At 40.1% G+C, this 20,585-nt stretch overlaps 1 protein-coding gene across 3 annotated transcripts in view; it reads right to left on the bottom strand.

Moving 5' to 3' along the window:
- Positions 1-1,307: 1,307 nt before the first annotated feature.
- LOC119424427 (formin-binding protein 1) overlaps positions 1,308-20,585 on the bottom strand; it is a 176,494-nt gene continuing 157,216 nt past the window's right edge. For 2 of the 3 annotated variants that reach the window (XM_037691903.1, XM_037691904.1), the window contains exons 11-16: positions 19,247-19,261; positions 9,182-9,291; positions 7,376-7,508; positions 6,081-6,202; positions 5,809-5,960; positions 4,320-4,498 (exon numbers count right to left, since the gene is read on the bottom strand). In XM_037691903.1, the coding sequence (XP_037547831.1) occupies positions 4,320-4,498; positions 5,809-5,960; positions 6,081-6,202; positions 7,376-7,508; positions 9,182-9,291; positions 19,247-19,261 (711 nt within the window). Of the gene's footprint in view, positions 2,332-4,319; positions 4,499-5,808; positions 5,961-6,080; positions 6,203-7,375; positions 7,509-9,181; positions 9,292-19,246; positions 19,262-20,585 lie in introns of those variants that run through there. The other variant, XM_037691902.1, reaches the window with a different exon arrangement.

Genomic DNA, 20,585 nt, shown 5'->3' with positions numbered 1-20,585 from the left:
TTACCACTGTTGTGTTATGTGAGCGTCTCGTCATGTCTGGAGCAACGGTGAGTTTGAAAACCCTTTATTTAAGGACTAACCGACTGTACGGAATATAATCTCGCTGTGCTTCAATGCAATGATAATAAAGCTTATTCTGATTCTTTAACTGTGCTCTCGCGGTTATTAATTAGTCCTGATTGGGTCAGAATTCCCCAAAGAATGCAAACAAACACAGTTTTCATTTTCAGGCATATTTAATTGGCACAATAAACACAATACAAAGTATTCAGTGCACCAGAACACAAGCATGGGCCACCAAACAGAAAACAAACAGAAAAGTGCAAACACACCATTTGGTAGATCTCGTAAAGGAAAAGAAGTCCTACTTTGCAAAGCAGAGAAAGTCACAGTAAGACTCTCCATAGATAAAATAGATATTTTCCTTTGAAACTGTATTTATATTTTCATATATATTCTCTTTAATTCCAACATGTCTTTTCCTCTGTACAGGCAGGTGATTCTGGGGAGAAAAGAATTGTGATGGTTTCAAAGCTGTGTTAAGCAGATGGTTACCAGAAATCTGCTGCTGTGCTCTTGTCATTTTTTTTCTCAAAAAATAAAATTAATCCTTGTGCGAAGTGACGTGAGTGTGGAAGCACATGAAGGTTTCTGTTTGTTTGCTTGATTCACTGGAGTTTCATCTTTCCCACCATCAAGAGTCCAACATTCCTCCACAGCCATGAAACTCTGCATCAGACAGAAACTCAAAACACTGAATGTTATTGTTGGTTTTCAGGACTTTACAGAACTTTACAGACTAGAAACAAACAAAAAAAAAAATTCAAATGTTTACCAAATTAAAAAAAAAAAGTGTTGTTGAGTAGGAGAAAGTCTAATCCTAGAACCAAAACCTGGATAGGGTCCAAATCTGCATGTTGTAACAGTTCAGTTACATTGTGCATCACAATACATTTTCAGATACAGTAGATGGGGGTAGGGAGGGGGGAGAAATACATTTCCCTAAAAGATAATTAACGTTAAACTAACCACAGTTACATTAGACATTCTGAGCAAAACATTAAAAACAAACATTTTTTTTACATAAAAACAGTACAACAGATGCATGAGCCTTATTCAGGATTATACTGAGAATACTGTCAGAGGAGGAAGAGGAGGAGGAGATCACACAGCTGCTGTTAAAAACAGGAGCCCATGCCGTTTGAACAGAAAGAAAATGTGTTTTTTTTTAAATATACTTAAAAAAAAGAACCATAGGCACCGAACCCAAACAGTAGCATTCAGGTTAATTTCAACAATATGACCAGGCAATGGGTGTGTGTGTGTTGGTGGGAGGGGGGTGGGGTCTGAACAGAAAGGCTGGAGGTGAGGGACAGGGAAGGGGCGTAAACTAGCTTTACGCTGACACTGCCTCTCTGAGCTGCCAGCAGAGGGGCAGGGAGGAAGGACAGGGCAAGCATGCAGTACACCACAACGCCCCGAGCCGTTGCAAAACGAAACAAGAAAAACAACAAAAAAGGCCTCGATGCAGCTTTTAAACAAGAACCGATGAGCTGCCTGAGAGAGGGGTAGAGGGTGGTGGTCAGAGAGAGGAACAGACGCCAGAGACAAGACAAGAATTGACTGGATGAGAGTGATCCATCAACAAGCTGATGTGAGGGACTGATGGTGACAACAAGCCAACTTTATATGACAACACTGACACAAAGAAACACACATGGTTGTCCTTCTTCAGCCCAGATGGACCCTGTAAAGGTAGGGCTGATTTCAAAGAAGTGGGGTGGAGGTGATGTTCTCAGAGATGATTTTATTTTCTCGAGTTAATGAGTGAGTCATGGCTCTGTCACAAACACAGGTCTTCATACGGCTGGCTGGAGGTTCCTGCTGGTCCCCGTCCTGTTTCTGACCACACCCCCTCCTCTGTGTGTGTGTTTGAGTGTGTGTCTGTGTGTGAGATAAGCCAAAAGAAAGGGAGAAACAGAGCTGAACGGTAGAAGCTAAGAAAAGCCTGGTGACGGGCGGAGTTAGTCACAAGTTAAGAAGGAAAGCTTTGCTGAAAACAGCATGAAGCAAAGTGTGTGTTGGTGTCGTCTGAGTGCAAGTTAAGAATGGAAAACGTTATGAGCGCTACAATGCAGTTGGATTTCTTCAATCAACACTGTAAATCGTTCTAAGTAAGCACGACACTGATGATAAGTTTGTTTTTTCTAAACGTTCAGTGCTCTTATCGGCCGTCGTTTTAGATTCTGGTGATCTGTCTCTTTTACACATGGTTGCTTCGTGAGGCTGCTTGCCCTGTCATTCCTTAGTCAGCCTCTCACTTTTAGGAATCTGCAATTCAGAAGGGAAATACACACAAAGAAACAAACAATGACAAAAAGGACCATTAGTTTGAAGGAAAATAAAGACAAAAATACAGAGAGAAGGCTGTTGTAGAAATAGAATGTCAGCTTTGTTGTCGTTTGCACGTGATGTTTAAAAAAAATGAAAATCTTTCCAGCTTTTTTATCTGACTTGAATTTATTTCAGCCACTGAACTTTGTCAATACATGCTCCTCCACAGTCATGACCAAACACCTGGAAGCATCCTGCAGCATGTGCCACATTAAAACTACTGGACACACAGCTCTGATGTAGGACAACAACGTTGTGCTTCGCCTGTGGCCTCTGGAGCTGATGAAGCACTGACAGGAGGCTGATTCACCAGAGGGATCAGAACTAAGTCAGAGCTGATCAGTGGGTACTGAATGTTTAATGGCAGTGAAGTGAGGCGAACACAGGTGCTGCACAGAGATCAGTGCAAACAAGGCTGTGGGAACAAAGGGTGTGGAGGGTGCTGCAGTGCCCCATGGTCAATGGTAAATTACTTGCAAGTATAGTTAAAAAAAATAATGACATCATTTTAAAATGTCCTGTTCTGTTTGTGCTGCTCCCTTCTGCAGGGATCACAACAGTGAGCGAACTCACATGAAAGATTTGGCAGTTTTACACCGGATGCCCTTTCTGACACAACCTGGGCTCAAATCTGTAGCCTCATGATTACAAGACCGTGACACTGACTACCGTGCTGCCACACTTATACATGTCTGTTTACTAATCAATAATAACAATTACAATGAAGGTAACTTTAATGTCCAAATGTTGGTTTTATTGCAGAATGTCTTTGCTGGGATGATGTTTTCACACAGCATCCTTTCACTAATCATGGTCCTCTAAAACCTCTGATGGCTGCAGTGTAGCTGCTAAATCTATATGTTTTTTTAGTTTAGAGGATATGAACACTGAACTGAATGTGTCATAAGAATGTGGAAAACAGTCAGAACTGCTATATGTCAAAATTTGCAATTTCACAAGTATTGCTTATTAAAAATACAGATCATATTTTTCATACACTGTCAAAGTGTATGTCACTGTGGTATTATGATACTTTTCATTTGGGTGTTTAGGGTCATACAATTCTCAGACAATTTCACACAAGCTCACAGCGCCACCCAACCCCACCCACTGAAATCTGTTCCCACAGCTATGCATGCAAGACAGCAGCAAGCTTCAAGACCTCACCACGGAGCTCAGAACAGCTAACCCTCCTTTATTCCTTTACCACTGGCCTGGAAGATAAGATCCAGAACAGACCGACACCATCATTATGAAAAGTACATTCAGAGTAAAAAAGGAAATATTACTGGAAACTTGAATAATATAGTAAAACCAACTGGGGACAATATTTCAGGTCACATCATGCAAGTGGGAGGTCTAATTTTATTTCAGCCTACAAAAATAACGCTTATCAAGTGATTCTCCTTTTCCAAGAAATATGAATGTTGAGCTGAGCATGCTTTCCTTAAAGGTGCCAACAAACAAACAAACAAAAAACAGTAAGTGTGCATGATTTTTTCTTCAGCATCTTTCAGCTTTGATTTCGTATCCTTCATTAAACACCATGTTTATCTAAAAAAAAGTTAGCTTTTCTAACTAAACTGTATATAAAAGGAAATTAGGATGCTGAGTAGTATGTATATATATGTACACGTGGTGGCACTGTGAGAGTGAGAGACTCCTCTTCAGTCTCTTCTCATATTTAACGTTTGATTTGCTCAACCAACCCTTGTGAAACGTTACTAAATACTCAGAGCTGCAGAGACATGCTTAGATTATTGGCCACAAACGACCTGAGGTCCTTTCCTCTGCAGAAACAGGAAGTGTCTCCATCTGAGCCATCAGTTACAATCTAATGGCTTTCCTGTTCATTTAGCAAATGAATGGAAACATACTGACTAACAGTAACCATTAAAACGTTGTCACAGCATAATCCAGCTGAGTTAAATGTAAGTCATAGCACCTTTGGCATTTGTTTCCAAAAAGACCTCCACATAGGATGTGGGGACATATCCCTCCTCATCCTCATTCCTTCGAACTCTCGTCCAGCCGTCTCCTTTGTCTTCTTCTATGACGTACAGCAGCTCGCCTTCGGCCACAGCGATGGTGCCCTCATTATGACCTGCAGGACGAGGAACACACCAGAAATAAGAGGAGCAAATGGATACAAGCAAAGAGGAAACATCTAAGGAACAACTGGTCTTCTGAGTAAAATAAGCTGAGCTGCAGTTTTATAAGGAGCCTGAATGTTACTGGTATCAGAAACAGGTAACATCTACAGTACCTGCTAAACCAGTTCAAGTGAGGATCATAAATCTGTTTAAGCTAACAGTAACAACACACTCACAGCTGTTTGCTGTCAAACAGGAAAGTTAAGGTTCAAGCAGGAGACATTTATTTTAAAAAGCCACATACTGTATACTTCCTGTTAGGTAAAACTGTAATATTACAATTAAGATATTTTAAGACTCAAGGAAATTCCTTTAATAAGAAAATACAGAATCTAAGTAATTATTTTTTAAATGGAAAGAGTTCAGTTTTGAGGGACTTAAATGTCTTGACGGGGACTGTAAAGATATTTCAAACACCAGCAAAAATACCCTTAAACACGTCAAACTTAAAATGTTTGAAAAAAAAGAAGAAAGATTAACCGCTACAACTATGGAAGCTAAGAAAGAACATGTTTTAAAATACTTTTTTCAACGTTATATATATCAAGATAAAGAGCTTGAGCATGATGTGACTTCGATTAACTGATTTTCTTGTAATAACTAAAAATACTTCCCATTCCCATAGAGGCGTAAATCTTTATCAGGAATGAGTGCAGTTAAACTAAAGGCTGATTCATCCATCAAGGATCAACTAATGCGAGTCCTGACGTGATACTGAACAATGACAAACAAGAATAATGAAAATAAATCTTCTTTTCTTGAAGTAATGAGATAGTTAACTAGTGATCTCAACAAAATCATATTAAAGTTCATAACAGCAGGTTTGGTTATTTTTGACTTCCATCCTAAATTGACTCAAACATAATTAAATGGACTCTACTCTGTATACCATCACAAGGGCTGAAAGGTACATTAAAGGCACACACAGCATATGCAATGATTATTCTAAATGTCTCTAAAGGTTTTAATATGTTTGAAAGAAAAATATTCACTGGACAACTAGAATAGTTTCTGCTGAAGCTATTTTTGTAGCTTTTTAAAGGTTTGCCTTTCTACTGGTAATTTAGAGTACAAGGCTGCCTCCAGAGAAACAAGACTACCCTCTAAGGTCCAATAAGTCCCACCAAAGAGGGTAAACAGAACAATGCCTCTGAGGGTAACCCACCCACCCCCAGCTAAAACCTACCTACACTTTTTTTCTTTTATCAGACTTTATTAGCAGCAGCCAACAAGTAGAGGATATGTTTGGTTTTGCAGCTACCTTCAAATGGGTACAAGGCTTTGCAGGTGCCAATGGTGGGTAGCACATCCTCATCAAACTCATCATCAATATCAGGCGTAGTTGAAGTGGGGTTGATGGTGGCTTTAACCTGAGTTTCTGAGTTCTGCTCCTCTGTGTAGCTGCCATCCGGGCTGCTCAGGGGCCAACACACACACATTAAATATACTGTGAAAACACACGCAGTTTCATCCACAATAACATGGCTGGTAGCTGTCTGATGCTGGAATGATGTTTGTCAGAGTATACCATACCTCTCTCTGTTCTGTGCACAGTTGTTGCTCACTGCTGTATTGTTCTGGGTCTCGAAGAATCCACTTTTTCGGTTTGAGTCACTCTTAGATGGCATTCTCTCCTCCACCTCTGCCAACCAGCCCTGAAACACATGCGACACTTACAAGCACATGGAAAACTTCACATTTGTCATGGAACCCTTTGTGTTGTGGAGAAGTTCACATTTGATGAAAAAGACCTCTGATATAATTAAACCTGGACTCTTCCCTGCCTGTGTGCAGCAGGATCATGGAGCCAGCTGCTCCAGCTGCATTACCGTAGCTGCCGCCGTACACGTCGCACCGCCTTATAAGTTGCATCAGTCCAAAAATTTCTAATAAAGAGGAAAAAACATAAATATGTCGCTTTGCCATATAAGTCGCATCTATTATGCGTCACCGCTGACAACCTGGAACTGTGGGCCGGCATTGTGCCAAAACTCAACTGGCTGCCAAATGGTGGCCGCAGGAGCGTGCACGGGAGGACTTTAACAATAATTTAAGAAGATTAACACTTAAAACAATTATTTGTTTGATAAAATTATAGCAAAGGTGCGTCTCAGTTGAACTTTTCCTTAATAAATGTACTTTGATGGTAAAATAAGCTGCATTTCAGAAGCCGATTCCTGGAAGTAGGAGTGCACAGAGGGATGACTTTCTGTGCATTTCTTCCAAATTTAACCAGATAAACACAATTATTTGTTTGCTCGACATTATAGTGAGTTTCAGATGAACTTTTATTTAATAAATGCACTTTAATGGTCAAATCAGCTGCATTTCACCTGGGCAGTGAAATGCAGCAGATTTGACGTTTGCTCCAGGAGCTCCAGGAGCTCCAGGAGCTCCGGAGTGAGACGAAGGTGACTTTGTATGGCAAGACAAGTGTCTCAATAATAACCACTTTTACCTATTAATGAGACACTTGGCTTGCCATATTACTCGATGGCCCTCTTGTGGCTGAAAATGGTAGTGTTCAATATTTTCCAAGCCAGAATGAATGAAATTGTCAGATCTCTGCCAAAAATTGGGTTATAAATATGGGGGGAAACATAAATATGTTGCTTCGCTGTATAAGTCACAGACATGCAAAAACTGCAACTTATACAGCAAAATGATGGTACTTGTTGTCCTTTAAGGATGAGCAACAGGCATGTTTGGACCTGACCCAATTCAGCAGTATGTTTGTGCTCATCTTTATTTAATTTTTTACATAAACCAAATAAGAAGACTTAGCCAACACCAAAACTGAAGGAAAATGAGCTGCAAGTGGTACTAACCTCAAACTTTTGCACTTCAGATTGGAGCTTCTCGATGTTTTGGCCTATTTCTGACAGTCGTGGGTCCACACTGGTTGGGTCTCCCATCTGTGGGTTCTTTATATACACGTCTTTCATCTTAGTCAGAGCGTCCCTTAAGAGACAAGAGTAAATTTCTGAAAAGGAATCTTCTTCGTCTTTTGTGGGTGCGATTACAGATTTTCGAATGACTGTCTAATTCACAAAATATATCTTCAGTTTAATCTATGCTGTGTCCAAACAGCATCTCTTTGAGCTGAAGCTATTTGTCCACATTTAAATTAGGCTTTATGTTGCATTTAGAAGAAAACCTGTTTCTATAAATTACTGCAAGGGCAAAAGTTGTCTGCTTCTCAAAGTCCAGAGTTGTGTGTGACACGCAGTGGTGGGATGTAATGAAGTACAAGTACTTCGTTACTGTACTTAAGGGCATTTTTGATGTATCTGTACTTTCCTTAAGTAGAGTTAAATATATTTTACGCCACTACATTTTACATTAAATTTCTGTACTTTCTACTACACTACATTTCTATAATGCGTTGTGTTACACGTTACAGTCATGTTGCGGCTTTTTGATTTGTTCGTTAGTTTGAAAGTAACCAATGGTGAGAGGCGAGTTGGTCCATTGAATCACTGCAAAGTGGGCAGGTAACGTTAGGCCCACCTTGAAGAAGAGCTGGGCCAATGAAGTATATGCTAGTATATATGTCACTGAGCTGGGCACACCCACAGAAACGCTAACACACCCAAAATGGATTCTACCTTGGAGAGTCAGCCAGAAGATACACGCCACCCATGGCCTTATTGAAATGGTAAATGGACTGTACTTATATAGTGCCTTTCTATCTTATTTCAAGATACTCAAAGCGCTTTACAACAATCTGTGTTCTCATTTACCCATTCATACAGCACTCTACTAGATCTCTACAAAGCTAATTGAACAAATCATTCTAAAGAGACTAATCAGTGGTTTAGATCACATTCATACACTGATGGGACACACATCAGAGGCAATGAGGGGTTCAGTGTTTTTCCCAGGGACACTTCGGCATGTGACTGCTGGTGGATTCGAACCCCCAACTCTCGCATTGGAGGACGACTGCTCTAACCACTCAGCCACAGCCACCCCTACAAAGAAAGACTATTGAAAGACTGTTGAAAGACTATTCAGTACAGCAGGACAGATTCTCTCTCCCTAAAAAGCCAGACTGGACTAAAACACTTTGAAAACCAACTTCTTTCTCCAACACTGGATGCAGATTACATTATATATTCCCAGTTTCATGAGAGCAAGTGTCTCAAGCGGAACAAAAACAGGAAAAGGAGCAATTTGTTGCACTGCTGCCTTCACAACAAAGGAGCAGGCATGTCAGGGATGGGTTAATTCATCCTCTGCTCCAAGGATGACTAACAAACATCATAGCATTAAAACATAAACTGACCAAAAAAAAAAAAAAAGAATAAAATCTTGTTGCTTCATTGATTCAGAAAAGAACATCTTATTATAAAAATGTTTCAACAAGCAGAGCTTCACATCCAGACGTTAAGTAACAAAACTCCAAGTTAACATCACATGGGATAATTATCACAGAAACATATTTTATTGACTGGATTGTGGCAGTTTTTAAAGTGTGCTTTATAAATAAAAATATAAATAATTGCCTTGTGAGTTTCATGCAAGCATGAACAGAAAGAAGCTGCAAATAATGTGCAAAAAAACAAAAACATGCAGAAACATGAATCTTCCAAAGAGTGTGCTTTTAGTCCTTTGTGTTTTTATAAAGATACCTCTGGTCCATCTCCTTTTGAATGTCTTTGTTGAATTCATCAATCTTGCCCTGCAGCTTCTTCCTCCTCTGCTCTGGAGGCAGGTGACTGAAGTCCTCTGGTCCTGAACCCTAGCACCCCAAATTGAACAGAAGAGAGAAAAAAACAAGAAAGATACATAATATCTGTAAGAAAACAAGATATTCTATTATTCTTGTCCTGCTATTTCCATGGGGCTCATGTCTAGTTAGAAGCATTATCTCCAAATGAACCAACATAATAATATTCCAACAATTTGAAGCATACAGTTCAAATAAAGAAAGCTTTTCAAGTTTTATGTTTATGTTAAAGAGATACTGCAGCTCTTTAACACTCAGATCTAAGATCTTTCACCTATGTGCACTGTGTGACAGCATCAAAAATGTAATAAAGCATGTATGTTCTCTGTAATCACTCAGTGTGTCCGAGTGAGCGGCATAATGGGTTTAAACTCCATGATTCCACTCTCTGCTATGAGTGGAAGTTATCTGAGACTGTTTCCAGTCCAACCTGGACGAGTCTGAGCTCAGCAGAGTCTGCAAATATATTCTCAGACTGGCTTTATAATCTGTGTGAACACTAAAATTAAATAGAATTTTAAAATTTAATTCCAAAGATCTTTTTATATATTTTATCTTTTTAAAAACTGTATTGTCTAAAACTTATTCATGTTATTTTAAACGTTACAGAGTGTTGCAGAAATATTCACCCCCTTGGTTTTATTTCTGTTCCATTGCCTCACAAGTTGGGATTGGATTAAATTTTCAATTGGATTATAAGTACTGGAGCTGCACTATGCTCCAGGTTAATGAAGGTAAGTGGGGAAAACGTTTTAAATAGTGGAGCGTGCAAAAGTATTCACCCCTTTGCTTTGAAGTCCCAGCATTACCATAAGAAGTCACAGTTAGTACAAGATCTACCTGTGGGCAATGAAAAGTGTCAAATAACTCCTGTTCTGATGGTGCAGGACAAACACCACCTCCACTACCACACGGTGACAGCAGGAGTCACACATGTCAGAGACAAAGTTGTGGAGAACAATAAATCAGGGTTTGTTTACAAACCTCAGAACCTTGAGCATCCCATGGAGCATCATTAGGTCAATTATTGGGAATGAAAAAATGATCTCATCACAGCAAACTGGCCACGAGAGCCATCCACCAAAACTCACAGACTGGGTAAGAAGGGTATCCTGATGCATGCTCAATAATCAAGGTAGAAAAATCTAAAAAAGTTAAATCTGGTCCTCTGGACATTCAAAAAAACAAAACAAAGCAAAACAACAAAAAATGTAGAAACGTTTTGTCTCTCATCCAAGAGACTTCCTCAGTCTGAGGTGCTGTATTCAGCTCAGTCTCTTAAATAGCACCTTCGCAGAGTGGATCAACCAGTTTTGCTGCTGACAACCAAAACCAGCTGATCACAAGCTCAAGAAGGACCATCAGCCTAACAATGGATCATTAGCACACTGATGGCTGTTTACTATTCACAGAGGGCTGAGTGATACTAGCAATCACAGCATTGTAAGAGGGGGACAATTGAACACGTAGGCCTCCACCCCTGTTTAACGATGGACGATTTCTTTTCACAAAGATGGCCTCCTTTACTCCTCCCTCAAACCATCGTTCCTCTCTATCCAGGATGTGCACATCTTCACCCCTGAAAGAGTGACCGCTGGCCTGGAGATGAGTGTAGACCGTAGAGTCCTGGCCTGATGATGTTGATCTTCTGTGCTGGGCCATCCTTTGGGCCAGTGGCTGTTTTGTTTCCCCGATGTAAGACACAGCCCTCCTGACACTGAACAGCATACACAACATTACTCTGTTTGTGCCGGGGGACTGGATCTTTGGGATGAACCAGTCTTTGCCGTAATGTATTTTGGGGTTTAAAAGCCACTGGGACGTTATGTTTAGAAAATAAACGTCTCAGTTTCTCTGATACCCCCTCAACATACGGAATGACCACTGGTCTGGGTCTGGGTTCCTCCTTTTCACCTGATGGCTGACTGGATTCCTGTTTGGGTTTCTTCCCTGCTTTCAGGAAGGCCCAGTTAGGATATCCACATTGCTCTGGAGCCTGTCTTGTGTGGGATTTCTCCTTCTGCCTGGCTCCTGAGCTAGTGGGGATGCTGTCTGCTCTGTGATACAGAGTCCTGATGACTCCTAACTTGTGCGCCAAAGGGTGATGGGAGTCAAACTGCAAATACTGGTCTGTGTGGGTGGGTTTGCGGTACACCTCAGTTTGCAAATGTCCTCTATCAGAGACTGAGACCTCACAGTCCAAGAAAGCCAACCTGCCATTTTTTACATCTTCTCGTGTGAACTTGATGTATTTATCCACAGAGTTGATGTGGTCAGTAAAATGTTGGACTTCCTGAGATTTAATTTTAACCCAGGTGTCGTCAACATACCTGAACCAATGACTTGGTGGTGTCCCTGAAAAGGACGTCAAGGCTCTCTTTTCTACCTCCTCCATGTACAGGTTGGCAACAATAGGAGAAACTGGAGACCCCATAGCACACCCATGTTTCTGCCTATAATATTGCTCCCCATATGTGAAGTAGGTTGACTGCAGGCACAGCTTCAAGAGTTGACACAGTTGCTCCGTGGAAAGCGTGGTCCTGCTGCTCAGAGTGGTGTCTGATTTTAATTTTAAATTGACCACATCTACTGCATCATCAACAGGAATGCACGTAAAGAGTGATGTGACATCAAAAGAGAATTTTTTTTGAATGTCCGGAGGACCAGATTTAACTTTTTTAGATTTTTCTACCTGGATTATTGAGCATGCATCAGGATATGCATCAGGATATTTTGAACCACTTTGGCCAGGATTGCCTCAAACTAGTTAGAGAGTTTGAGAAAACAGCAAGGAAGAGGGCAGACTACAGGAACCATTTGCGATTCAACCTCAGATGTCGACAAAGTGGCATCATTCCCAAGAGCCTGGAACTAAAATCTTCGGTCAGCGGGCACCAGGCAAGCAAGATCCTTCAGAAGGCACAGACCCAGCTGCTGAATGAACGGGTGAGACAGACCAATTTACTATTGAGGCCTTGAAGGCCAAAGAAGAGCACATTAAACAGAAACTAACTATGTGTCTAGATCAGACCACACTTCAGCAAGTGTTGGACTGTACAGATCAGGCACGCTTAGCACAGCATGTCAAGTCCAAGACTCGACAACAAAACAAGTTTAACTTACTAATAACTCATCAACACCATCACTATTCCAATAACAACACATTCAGTGTAGGACAACACTTCAGTAGTCAATTACATGTCAGGGAGACAGAAAAGTGGGTGAAGAATTTATCAGACAGACAGCTCACCCAGCCGGAGACAGAGATTCTTGCCAGGGGACTGAACTTTGCGGTTGCACCAAGTAGAATTCCTCTGGTGGAGATGATCACAGCTACTGAGTCAGCCATCCGCAACAACAAAATTAAAGAGGCTGAAGCAGAAGAGCTCAGAATCAAAGTTTCATCCTGCCTCAGCAATGCCAAACTACCACCTTCCAACATCAGTAGAGAGGAGAGGGACGCACTCACCACTCTTAGCAAAGACAAAAACATCATCATTCTCCCAGCAGACAAAGGAAGTTGCACAGTGATTTTGAACCAGAAAGACTATCATGAGAAAGTTATGACACTCCTTAGTGACTTAAACACTTATGAACCTCTGAAAAGAGATCCAGGAAGTGGTTACAAGAAGAAATTGATAGATTGCCTGAAATTTTTGGAGCAGGACAAGGCTATTGACCGTTTTCTGTACCACAGACTGTACCCAGGGGAGGCCACACCTAGTCTGTATGGTTTACCTAAAATCCACAAACAAGGTGTACCTTTAAGACCAATCGTTAGCATGATTAACTCTGTCACTTACAATGTTTCCAAATATCTGGCGTCTGTACTCATCCCTTTAGTTGGCAGCTCAGAACACCACATACAGAACACCATGGACTTTGTGGATAAGGTGAGGGATGTCATCATGGAGACTGATGAAACAATGGTCTCTTTTGATGTCACATCACTCTTTACGTGCATTCCTGTTGATGATGCAGTAGAGGTGGTCAGTTTAAAATTAAAATCAGACACCACTCTGAGCAGCAGAACCACACTTTCCACAGTACAACTGTGTCAACTCTTGAAACTGTGCCTGCAGTCAACCTACTTCACATATGGGGAGCAATATTATAGGCAGAAACATGGGTGTGCTATGGGGTCTCCAGTTTCTCCTATTGTTGCCAACCTGTACATGGAGGAGGTAGAAAAGAGAGCCTTGACGTCCTTTTCAGGGACACCACCAAGTCATTGGTTCAGGTATGTTGACGACACCTGGGTTAAAATTAAATCTCAGGAAGTCCAACATTTTACTGACCACAACAACTCTGTGGATAAATACATCAAGTTCACACGAGAAGATGTAAAAAATGGCAGGTTGGCTTTCTTGGACTGTGAGGTCTCAGTCTCTGATAGAGGACATTTGCAAACCGAGGTGTACCGCAAACCCACCCACACAGACCAGTATTTGCAGTTTGACTCCCATCACCCTTTGGCGCACAAGTTAGGAGTCATCAGGACTCTGTATCACAGAGCAGACAGCATCCCCACTAGCTCAGGAGCCAGGCAGAAGGAGAAATCCCACACAAGACAGGCTCCAGAGCAATGTGGATATCCTAACTGGGCCTTCCTGAAAGCAGGGAAGAAACCCAAACAGGAATCCAGTCAGCCAACAGGTGAAAAGGAGGAACCCAGACCCAGACCAGTGGTCATTCCATATGTTGAGGGAGTATCAGAGAAACTGAGACGTTTTTTTTCTAAACATAACGTCCCAGTGGCTTTTAAACCCCAAAATACATTACGGCAAAGACTGGTTCATCCCAAAGATCCAGTCCCCCGGCACAAACAGAGTAATGTTGTGTATGCTGTTCAGTGTCAGGAGGGCTGTGATCAGTCTTACATCGGGGAAACAAAACAGCCACTGGCCAAAAGGATGGCCCAGCACAGAAGATCAACATCATCAGGCCAGGACTCTGCGGTCTACACTCATCTCCAGGCCAGCGGTCACTCTTTCAGGGATGAAGATGTGCACATCCTGGATAGAGAGGAACGATGGTTTGAGAGAGGAGTAAAGGAGGCCATCTTTGTGAAAAGAAATTGTCCATCGTTAAACAGGGGTGGAGGCCTACGTGTTCAATTGTCCCCCTCTTACAATGCTGTGATTGCTAGTATCACTCAGCCCTCTGTGAATAGTAAACAGCCATCAGTGTGCTAATGATCCATTGTTAGGCTGATGGTCCTTCTTGAGCATGTGATCAGCTGGTTTTGGTTGTCAGCAGCAAAACTGGTTGATCCACTCTGCGAAGGTGCTATTTAAGAGACTGAGCTGAAAACAGCACCTCAGACTGAGGAAGTCTCTTGGATGAGAGACGAAACGTTTCTACATTTTTTTGTTGTTTTGCTTTGTTTGTTTTTTTTGAATGTCCAGAGGACCAGATTTAACTTTTTTAGATGGGTAAGAAGGGAATTATTCAGAGAAACAACCAATAATAACCCTGATGTAGCTAGGTAGATCTTCTGTAGGGTTGGGCAGATCTGTTTAAAAATAACAATAATAATAATAAGCTGCACAGAGCTGGTCCTCATGGACGAGGGACAAAAAGGACTGACTGAAAAACAGAAGACTGTTTGAAGCTTGTGATCAAATGAAAATAAAGCTGAACTTTTTGTCCATCAAAGACATCATGTCTGCTTCAAACCCCCTCATCCTGCTGAGAAAACCATTACCACTGTAAAGCACAGTGACGGCAACATCATGCAGTTGGGGATGTTTTTGTGTTTATCAACAGTGACTGGGAAAATGGTCAGAGAAGAAACCTGTTGGAGTCTTCCAGAGTTGAGATATGGACAGAAGTTCATCTTGAGCCTGAACACACCGCTTAGGGAGCACTCATTGGTTTAAAGGAAAACCAGTCAAAGCTCAGACCTCAGTCCAGCTGAGAACCTCTGGTTTGATTTAAAGATTGTTGGAGACGAGCAGAACCCATCCAGCCTCGAAGCGCTGCGTGCTGCTTGGTCATGAAGAAAGGACAGAAACTCCAGTGGAACTCTCAGATTTTCTGTCTTCTTTTTATTTCTAGTGTGTTATACAATAAAAATATTTAGCATCCTAAAAAAGATAAATTGTTCAAATTAAAAAATACCCCCCACCCTAAAATTCCTGCTTAAGTTTCAAGTTGTACAGCAACAAAATAGAGCGACGAGGGGGTGAACACTTTGCAGCCACTGTACTTTTTAAAAGACACCTTTTTCTTTTCACACCTTCTGTTACATTGTGTTTAGTGCCATTTTCTAAAAGCATTCTTTTGTTTTCCTCAGTCTGGGTACCGCAAGTTAGAATCAAATCCAAAATGAAAAAATCTATAGTAGAGAATATATATATATTTTAATTAAATGCAATGGTGGGATGTAACTAAGTGCAAATACTTTGTTACTGTACTTAAGTACATTTTTCATGTATCTGTACTTTACTTAAGTAGAGTTAAATGTGGGTACTTTATACTTTTACTCCACTACATTTTACATCAAGTATCTGTACTTTCTACTAGACTACATTTCTATAATGCATTGCATTACAAGTTACATTCATGTTGCGGCTTTTTGTTTTGTTTGTTACTTTGAAAGTAACCAATGGTGAGAGGGGAGCTGGTCCAGTGAATCACTGCAAAGTGGGCAGGTAACGTTAGGCCCACCTTCAAGAAGAACTGGGCCAATGACATATATTCTAGTATATGTGTCAATGAGCTGGGTGCACCCGCAGCACCCCTATCACACCCAAAATGTATTCCACCACAAGAGTCAGCCAGAAGATATGCTCCACCCATGGCCTTATTGAAAGACTGCTCAGTACAACAGGACAGATTCTCTCTCCCAAAAGAGCCAGATTGAACTCAAAAATCTTTGAAAACCAACTTCTTCTGAACTTGAACAAGAAATTCTTGCTGCAATATTAAAATGTGTCAGTTCATGATGTTAGGAGACAAGAGATGTCTCCAAATGGCTCGACACTCAGGTCCAAGTTTTAAAAATGGTGTCAGAAAGTTAAAATATCGTTCACTATTGATCCATTACAAGGTCGACTAGACAGTATTTTAACTAGTGTTGATGACAAACTGGAGTTGAAATATCAGTGGAAATGATCAGAGCCTATTCCTTTGTTAGTTGTGTCTAATGCCCCTTTTGATCAGACAACTTTTACTTAAATGTGTTTACTGCAGTTAAAATGGCACATTGGGTTTGCTTTGTGTTAAATAAAAACTTTCAAAGGTATAATCATTCCTCTTTCTTATTTTGATTAATAGTATTTAACTCTGCATGTCATCCCTGAAATTCTGACGCACAGAATCACAAGTCCAAGTGTGAACTGTGTCACAGAGTAAACACAATAAAACATGTATTATCTGCAGCATTGTTCATTAAAATGGCTCAACACTATTAATGTATTACAGAAAATATACATGCGGTAGGTACACTTAAAGATATGTAGACCATTGCTTTATGTAATACATTCAGCAAGTACTTTTACTTTTAACACTTTAAGTATTTTAAAAGCAAGTACTTATTTACTTTTACTTAAGTAAAAATATTAATGTGGTACTTCTACTTTTACTAGAGTACATTTTTGTCTGTTTATTTGTACTTTTACTTAAGTACAGTGTTTGAGTACTTTCTCCACCACTGATTAAATGTTTGCATCAGATGTTTTCATAATGGTTTAACTTCATTAATGCTGAGGACCAAGAGGACTCAAGAGGTGAAGACCTCTGCTGGAGCCATGTACTCCAGGCCAGGATTCACTGAACCGGGCCAATCGCCGAGTTACCATGGCAACCTTACCCTGTTTTAACATGCAACACTTAAACCAGACGTGCAACATAATGACGCAGATCTGTCAAACGTCATGCACAAACTTCATGTTTTTAATCACTTCAGAAAATGTTGTGCTTGTGGTTTTTCATTATGTGCAGCTGATGAGAATAGATCATTAAAATGGAGTTGACTCTAAATCTACGGAGAGATGTTTAGTAACATGTTTGCAGAATGGTATGAACTAAAAGGCTACAGATGAACCAATTGATCACTAAAGTCAGGCATAAATGTAATAAAATAAAAGCTATTTAAAATCCATTTCACTTTTTAGGTCAGTTTAAAGGAAGAGTTTACATTTGTGGGAAATACACTTGTTCTGTAAAAACCAAACTCCACTCAAGATGTCAGAGCCTGTTTTCTTTGTGTTTCATTTGTTGCCTTTCTCTGACAATGAAACAGATGATTCATAAAGTGTCACTGTGAATTCAAAGACTAATTCTCTACACTGACTGTTAATGATGAACATGAAAACAGTCAAACCGTGGCAGTCACAGAAAGGAGTAGAGATTAATTTACTATCATCAGGAGGATATTAATAAAACCTAACAAAGACGGGGGTTCCAAACCAAACCCATTACTGATGAAACCTCCAGATGAGGATCTTTAGTAACTAATTGTGTTTTGATTCTTTCATCCTTCCTTCTTTTCTCCAAATGCACCAGATGTTGAATGATGATGTTTATGAGCTTTAAATGAGGCGGGCCAAGCATCACTATTTTGTCTGAACTCTGAAAATGAATCAAGTTATGGCAGCATTTAGCTTATGAGGTGTGGCTACATAAAAAAGTGAAGGCTGCAGGAACTTCCTGTTCACTGAAAAAGTTTATGTAATAAAACTTGTGTGAATTATAAATATTAATTATCGCCTGACACCAAAGGGCTAAAGGTGCTTCTCTGTCTAAAAACAAAATATTTTGTGAACCACTGGGTGGATTTTAGCGTCATTCTTTGAACATGATGATTGGATGTCCATCTAAAACTGAAATAATTTTGCTTTCATTATGATTCAAAATGGCTACCACATCTACTCAAACTTAGCAAACAGAAAATTGTCTATAACTTCATTAATTTGACAGATGTTCCGCTAATGATTGGTGTGGTAGTAGCTGAGTCACTCACAAATCAAACTAATCACACAATACCATTCTTTAGAAGTTTGGCATTGCCTACTGGTAACCCTGTGTTGTCTGTTAGCAAAATATCACCTGAATGACTGAACAGAATTTTATTAAACTCTCAAAAGTAATATTTGGATATACATCTATTACCTTTAGGAGTTAATCAAATTCAAGGTGGCCAACACAGCTTAATAACATACAAATAAGTCAATCACTTTTTATAAAAGTTGAGACAATATTTTATGTGGTACTAGCTGAGGGTGATTTTCAACAAATACTCTGAGCACTAAAAGATCTCTCAAGAGGTTTCAAACCTTGAGACAGGTATAGCCATTTTAGTAAATAATAATAATAAAAATGTTTATACCTGTCATTTGTCAATATAAAACAATCTTATTTTAAAACTGTGGCATGAATGAAGGTGGGTGATATGCATTTCCCAAAACTGTTCCTTTAATCGTCATCTTATTAAAAACCACTTTAACTCAAGTTGATTGTGTGTGGAGGGCTGTCGGGTTAGTTGATAAAAAACACGAACATGATGGCATGCAGAGTCAAGATGTCTGCTGAGTAAGATTAGTATTTATTACGACGATGTTCAGTCTGTCGAGACAGAAAGGTCTACAGGACGGACAAACAGGTAAACATAGAGTAAATGCAGTCACCTCAATGAAACTCCGGACGTGGGAATTGAATGTGATCTGCACCACAGAGACCACAGACACGGTGTGGGTGAAACAGAACACAAACACAATCAAAAACATAAACACAACAAACATCACACGAGACAGTGACACAAGTCCCAGGTCCACTCGTGTCCCAGCAAGTTTACAAAATTAATAAAAAAAAAAAAAAAAAAACTCAAGCTGAAAGCAACAAAACAAATAATCCAACAAAACGTAGGGGCACACAGAATGTTATTCACATGTTACTGGGGGAGGACGTGACATGCTGTGGACATGCCTCTACAGTGGTCATGCAGTTTTGCGATAATGCTTACCAGCTTGAGAGAAAGCTTCATGGGGGGGGGGAGAGAAATGTCACAGGAGAGAGAAAGAGACAACAGGCTAAAGTCAGCATCAGGAGAAAATCACAGCCTTTCGATTCTTTACAAAAACACTCTTGCTTCATTTAATAATCATGTTTTATTCATTATGTTCATCATGAGGACTGAAAACACTGCTCGGCCGCTAATACAGTGGTGAAGGTTAACATCCATAACTCAGTGGATTAATGGAATATGAGAGGTGAAAAAAGAAGCCAGCCTACTGCACAAGCATGGAGGACAGAGAAACACAAGAAGAAGTAGAGGGACAAGACTGCAGCGAGTAACAAAGGTCTGTACTTCTGACCAGCTCCTGCCAGCAATGACACACAGAGGACAGCAGAGTGTGCTAAACGCATGTCATAACATTAACAACACAGGCTGAAGAGACCATCCAAGTCTCAATTAAACACTCAGGAAGATACATCTAATTATTGTAGAGCTGAATAACAAATTAAAAGTCAGTCGGACTGAAGCAGAGAAAGAAGATGTAAACTGATGTTTATAACCCTCCCATTGTGTTCAATCAGATTGGTGGTGCTGGCTCCTCTGATTGAAGAAGTCCTTCGGATGAAGGACAAAATGTCTCAGCAAAAAAACAAACGGTCCAGATGACCTGACTGAACACTGTTGGATTATTACCTGGATTATGAACATGAACTTTGGTGGTTTTCTTTGAAAAACTGTTTCTTTTTACCTGGTTGATATGATTCTACGACACTGTCCACACAAAGCATGTGAACAAACAATCCAATAATAAATATTTTTCATTAAAATATAAAGTTTTGTATACATGTGGTGTTGCAACTTAAGTGAGAGATAAGGTTTAGAAAACAGACCTGCAAACAGAAGTACCGGTATTAGTTTTAGGGATGCACGATATTGAATTTTTGGCTGATATCCGATATGCCAATATGTTAAAACTTATTTGGCCGATAACCAATACCAATACCAATATTTTTTCCTTAGATCTACTTACAGAGACTACATAGCTTTCTCTGCTGTGGAATTAAAATACTACATTATTCTGCATGGTTTTTGTCAGTTTGGCCTGCTACCAAATGCAGATGCCAAAAAAGGGGCTGAAAATGATGAAACACTTCAACATGGATTATATTTGATGTCAAATTTATTCATGACATTTAATCTTTCTAACACAATGACAACACTTGAACAGTGCAAATCTGTAAATTTTCACAAATCTAAACTCAACGGTGCACATGACATCATAACGTTGTGCTTACGCTGCAGGCATCCTTGTCACTGGGTTGTCATACAAAAACAGCGCCTTATA

This window comes from Nematolebias whitei, chromosome 18 (assembly GCF_014905685.2).
Source record: "Nematolebias whitei isolate Nwh7 chromosome 18, NemWhi1, whole genome shotgun sequence".
NCBI lineage: Eukaryota > Metazoa > Chordata > Actinopteri > Cyprinodontiformes > Rivulidae > Nematolebias > Nematolebias whitei.
This window is presented reverse-complemented; position numbering and strand designations above follow the sequence as displayed.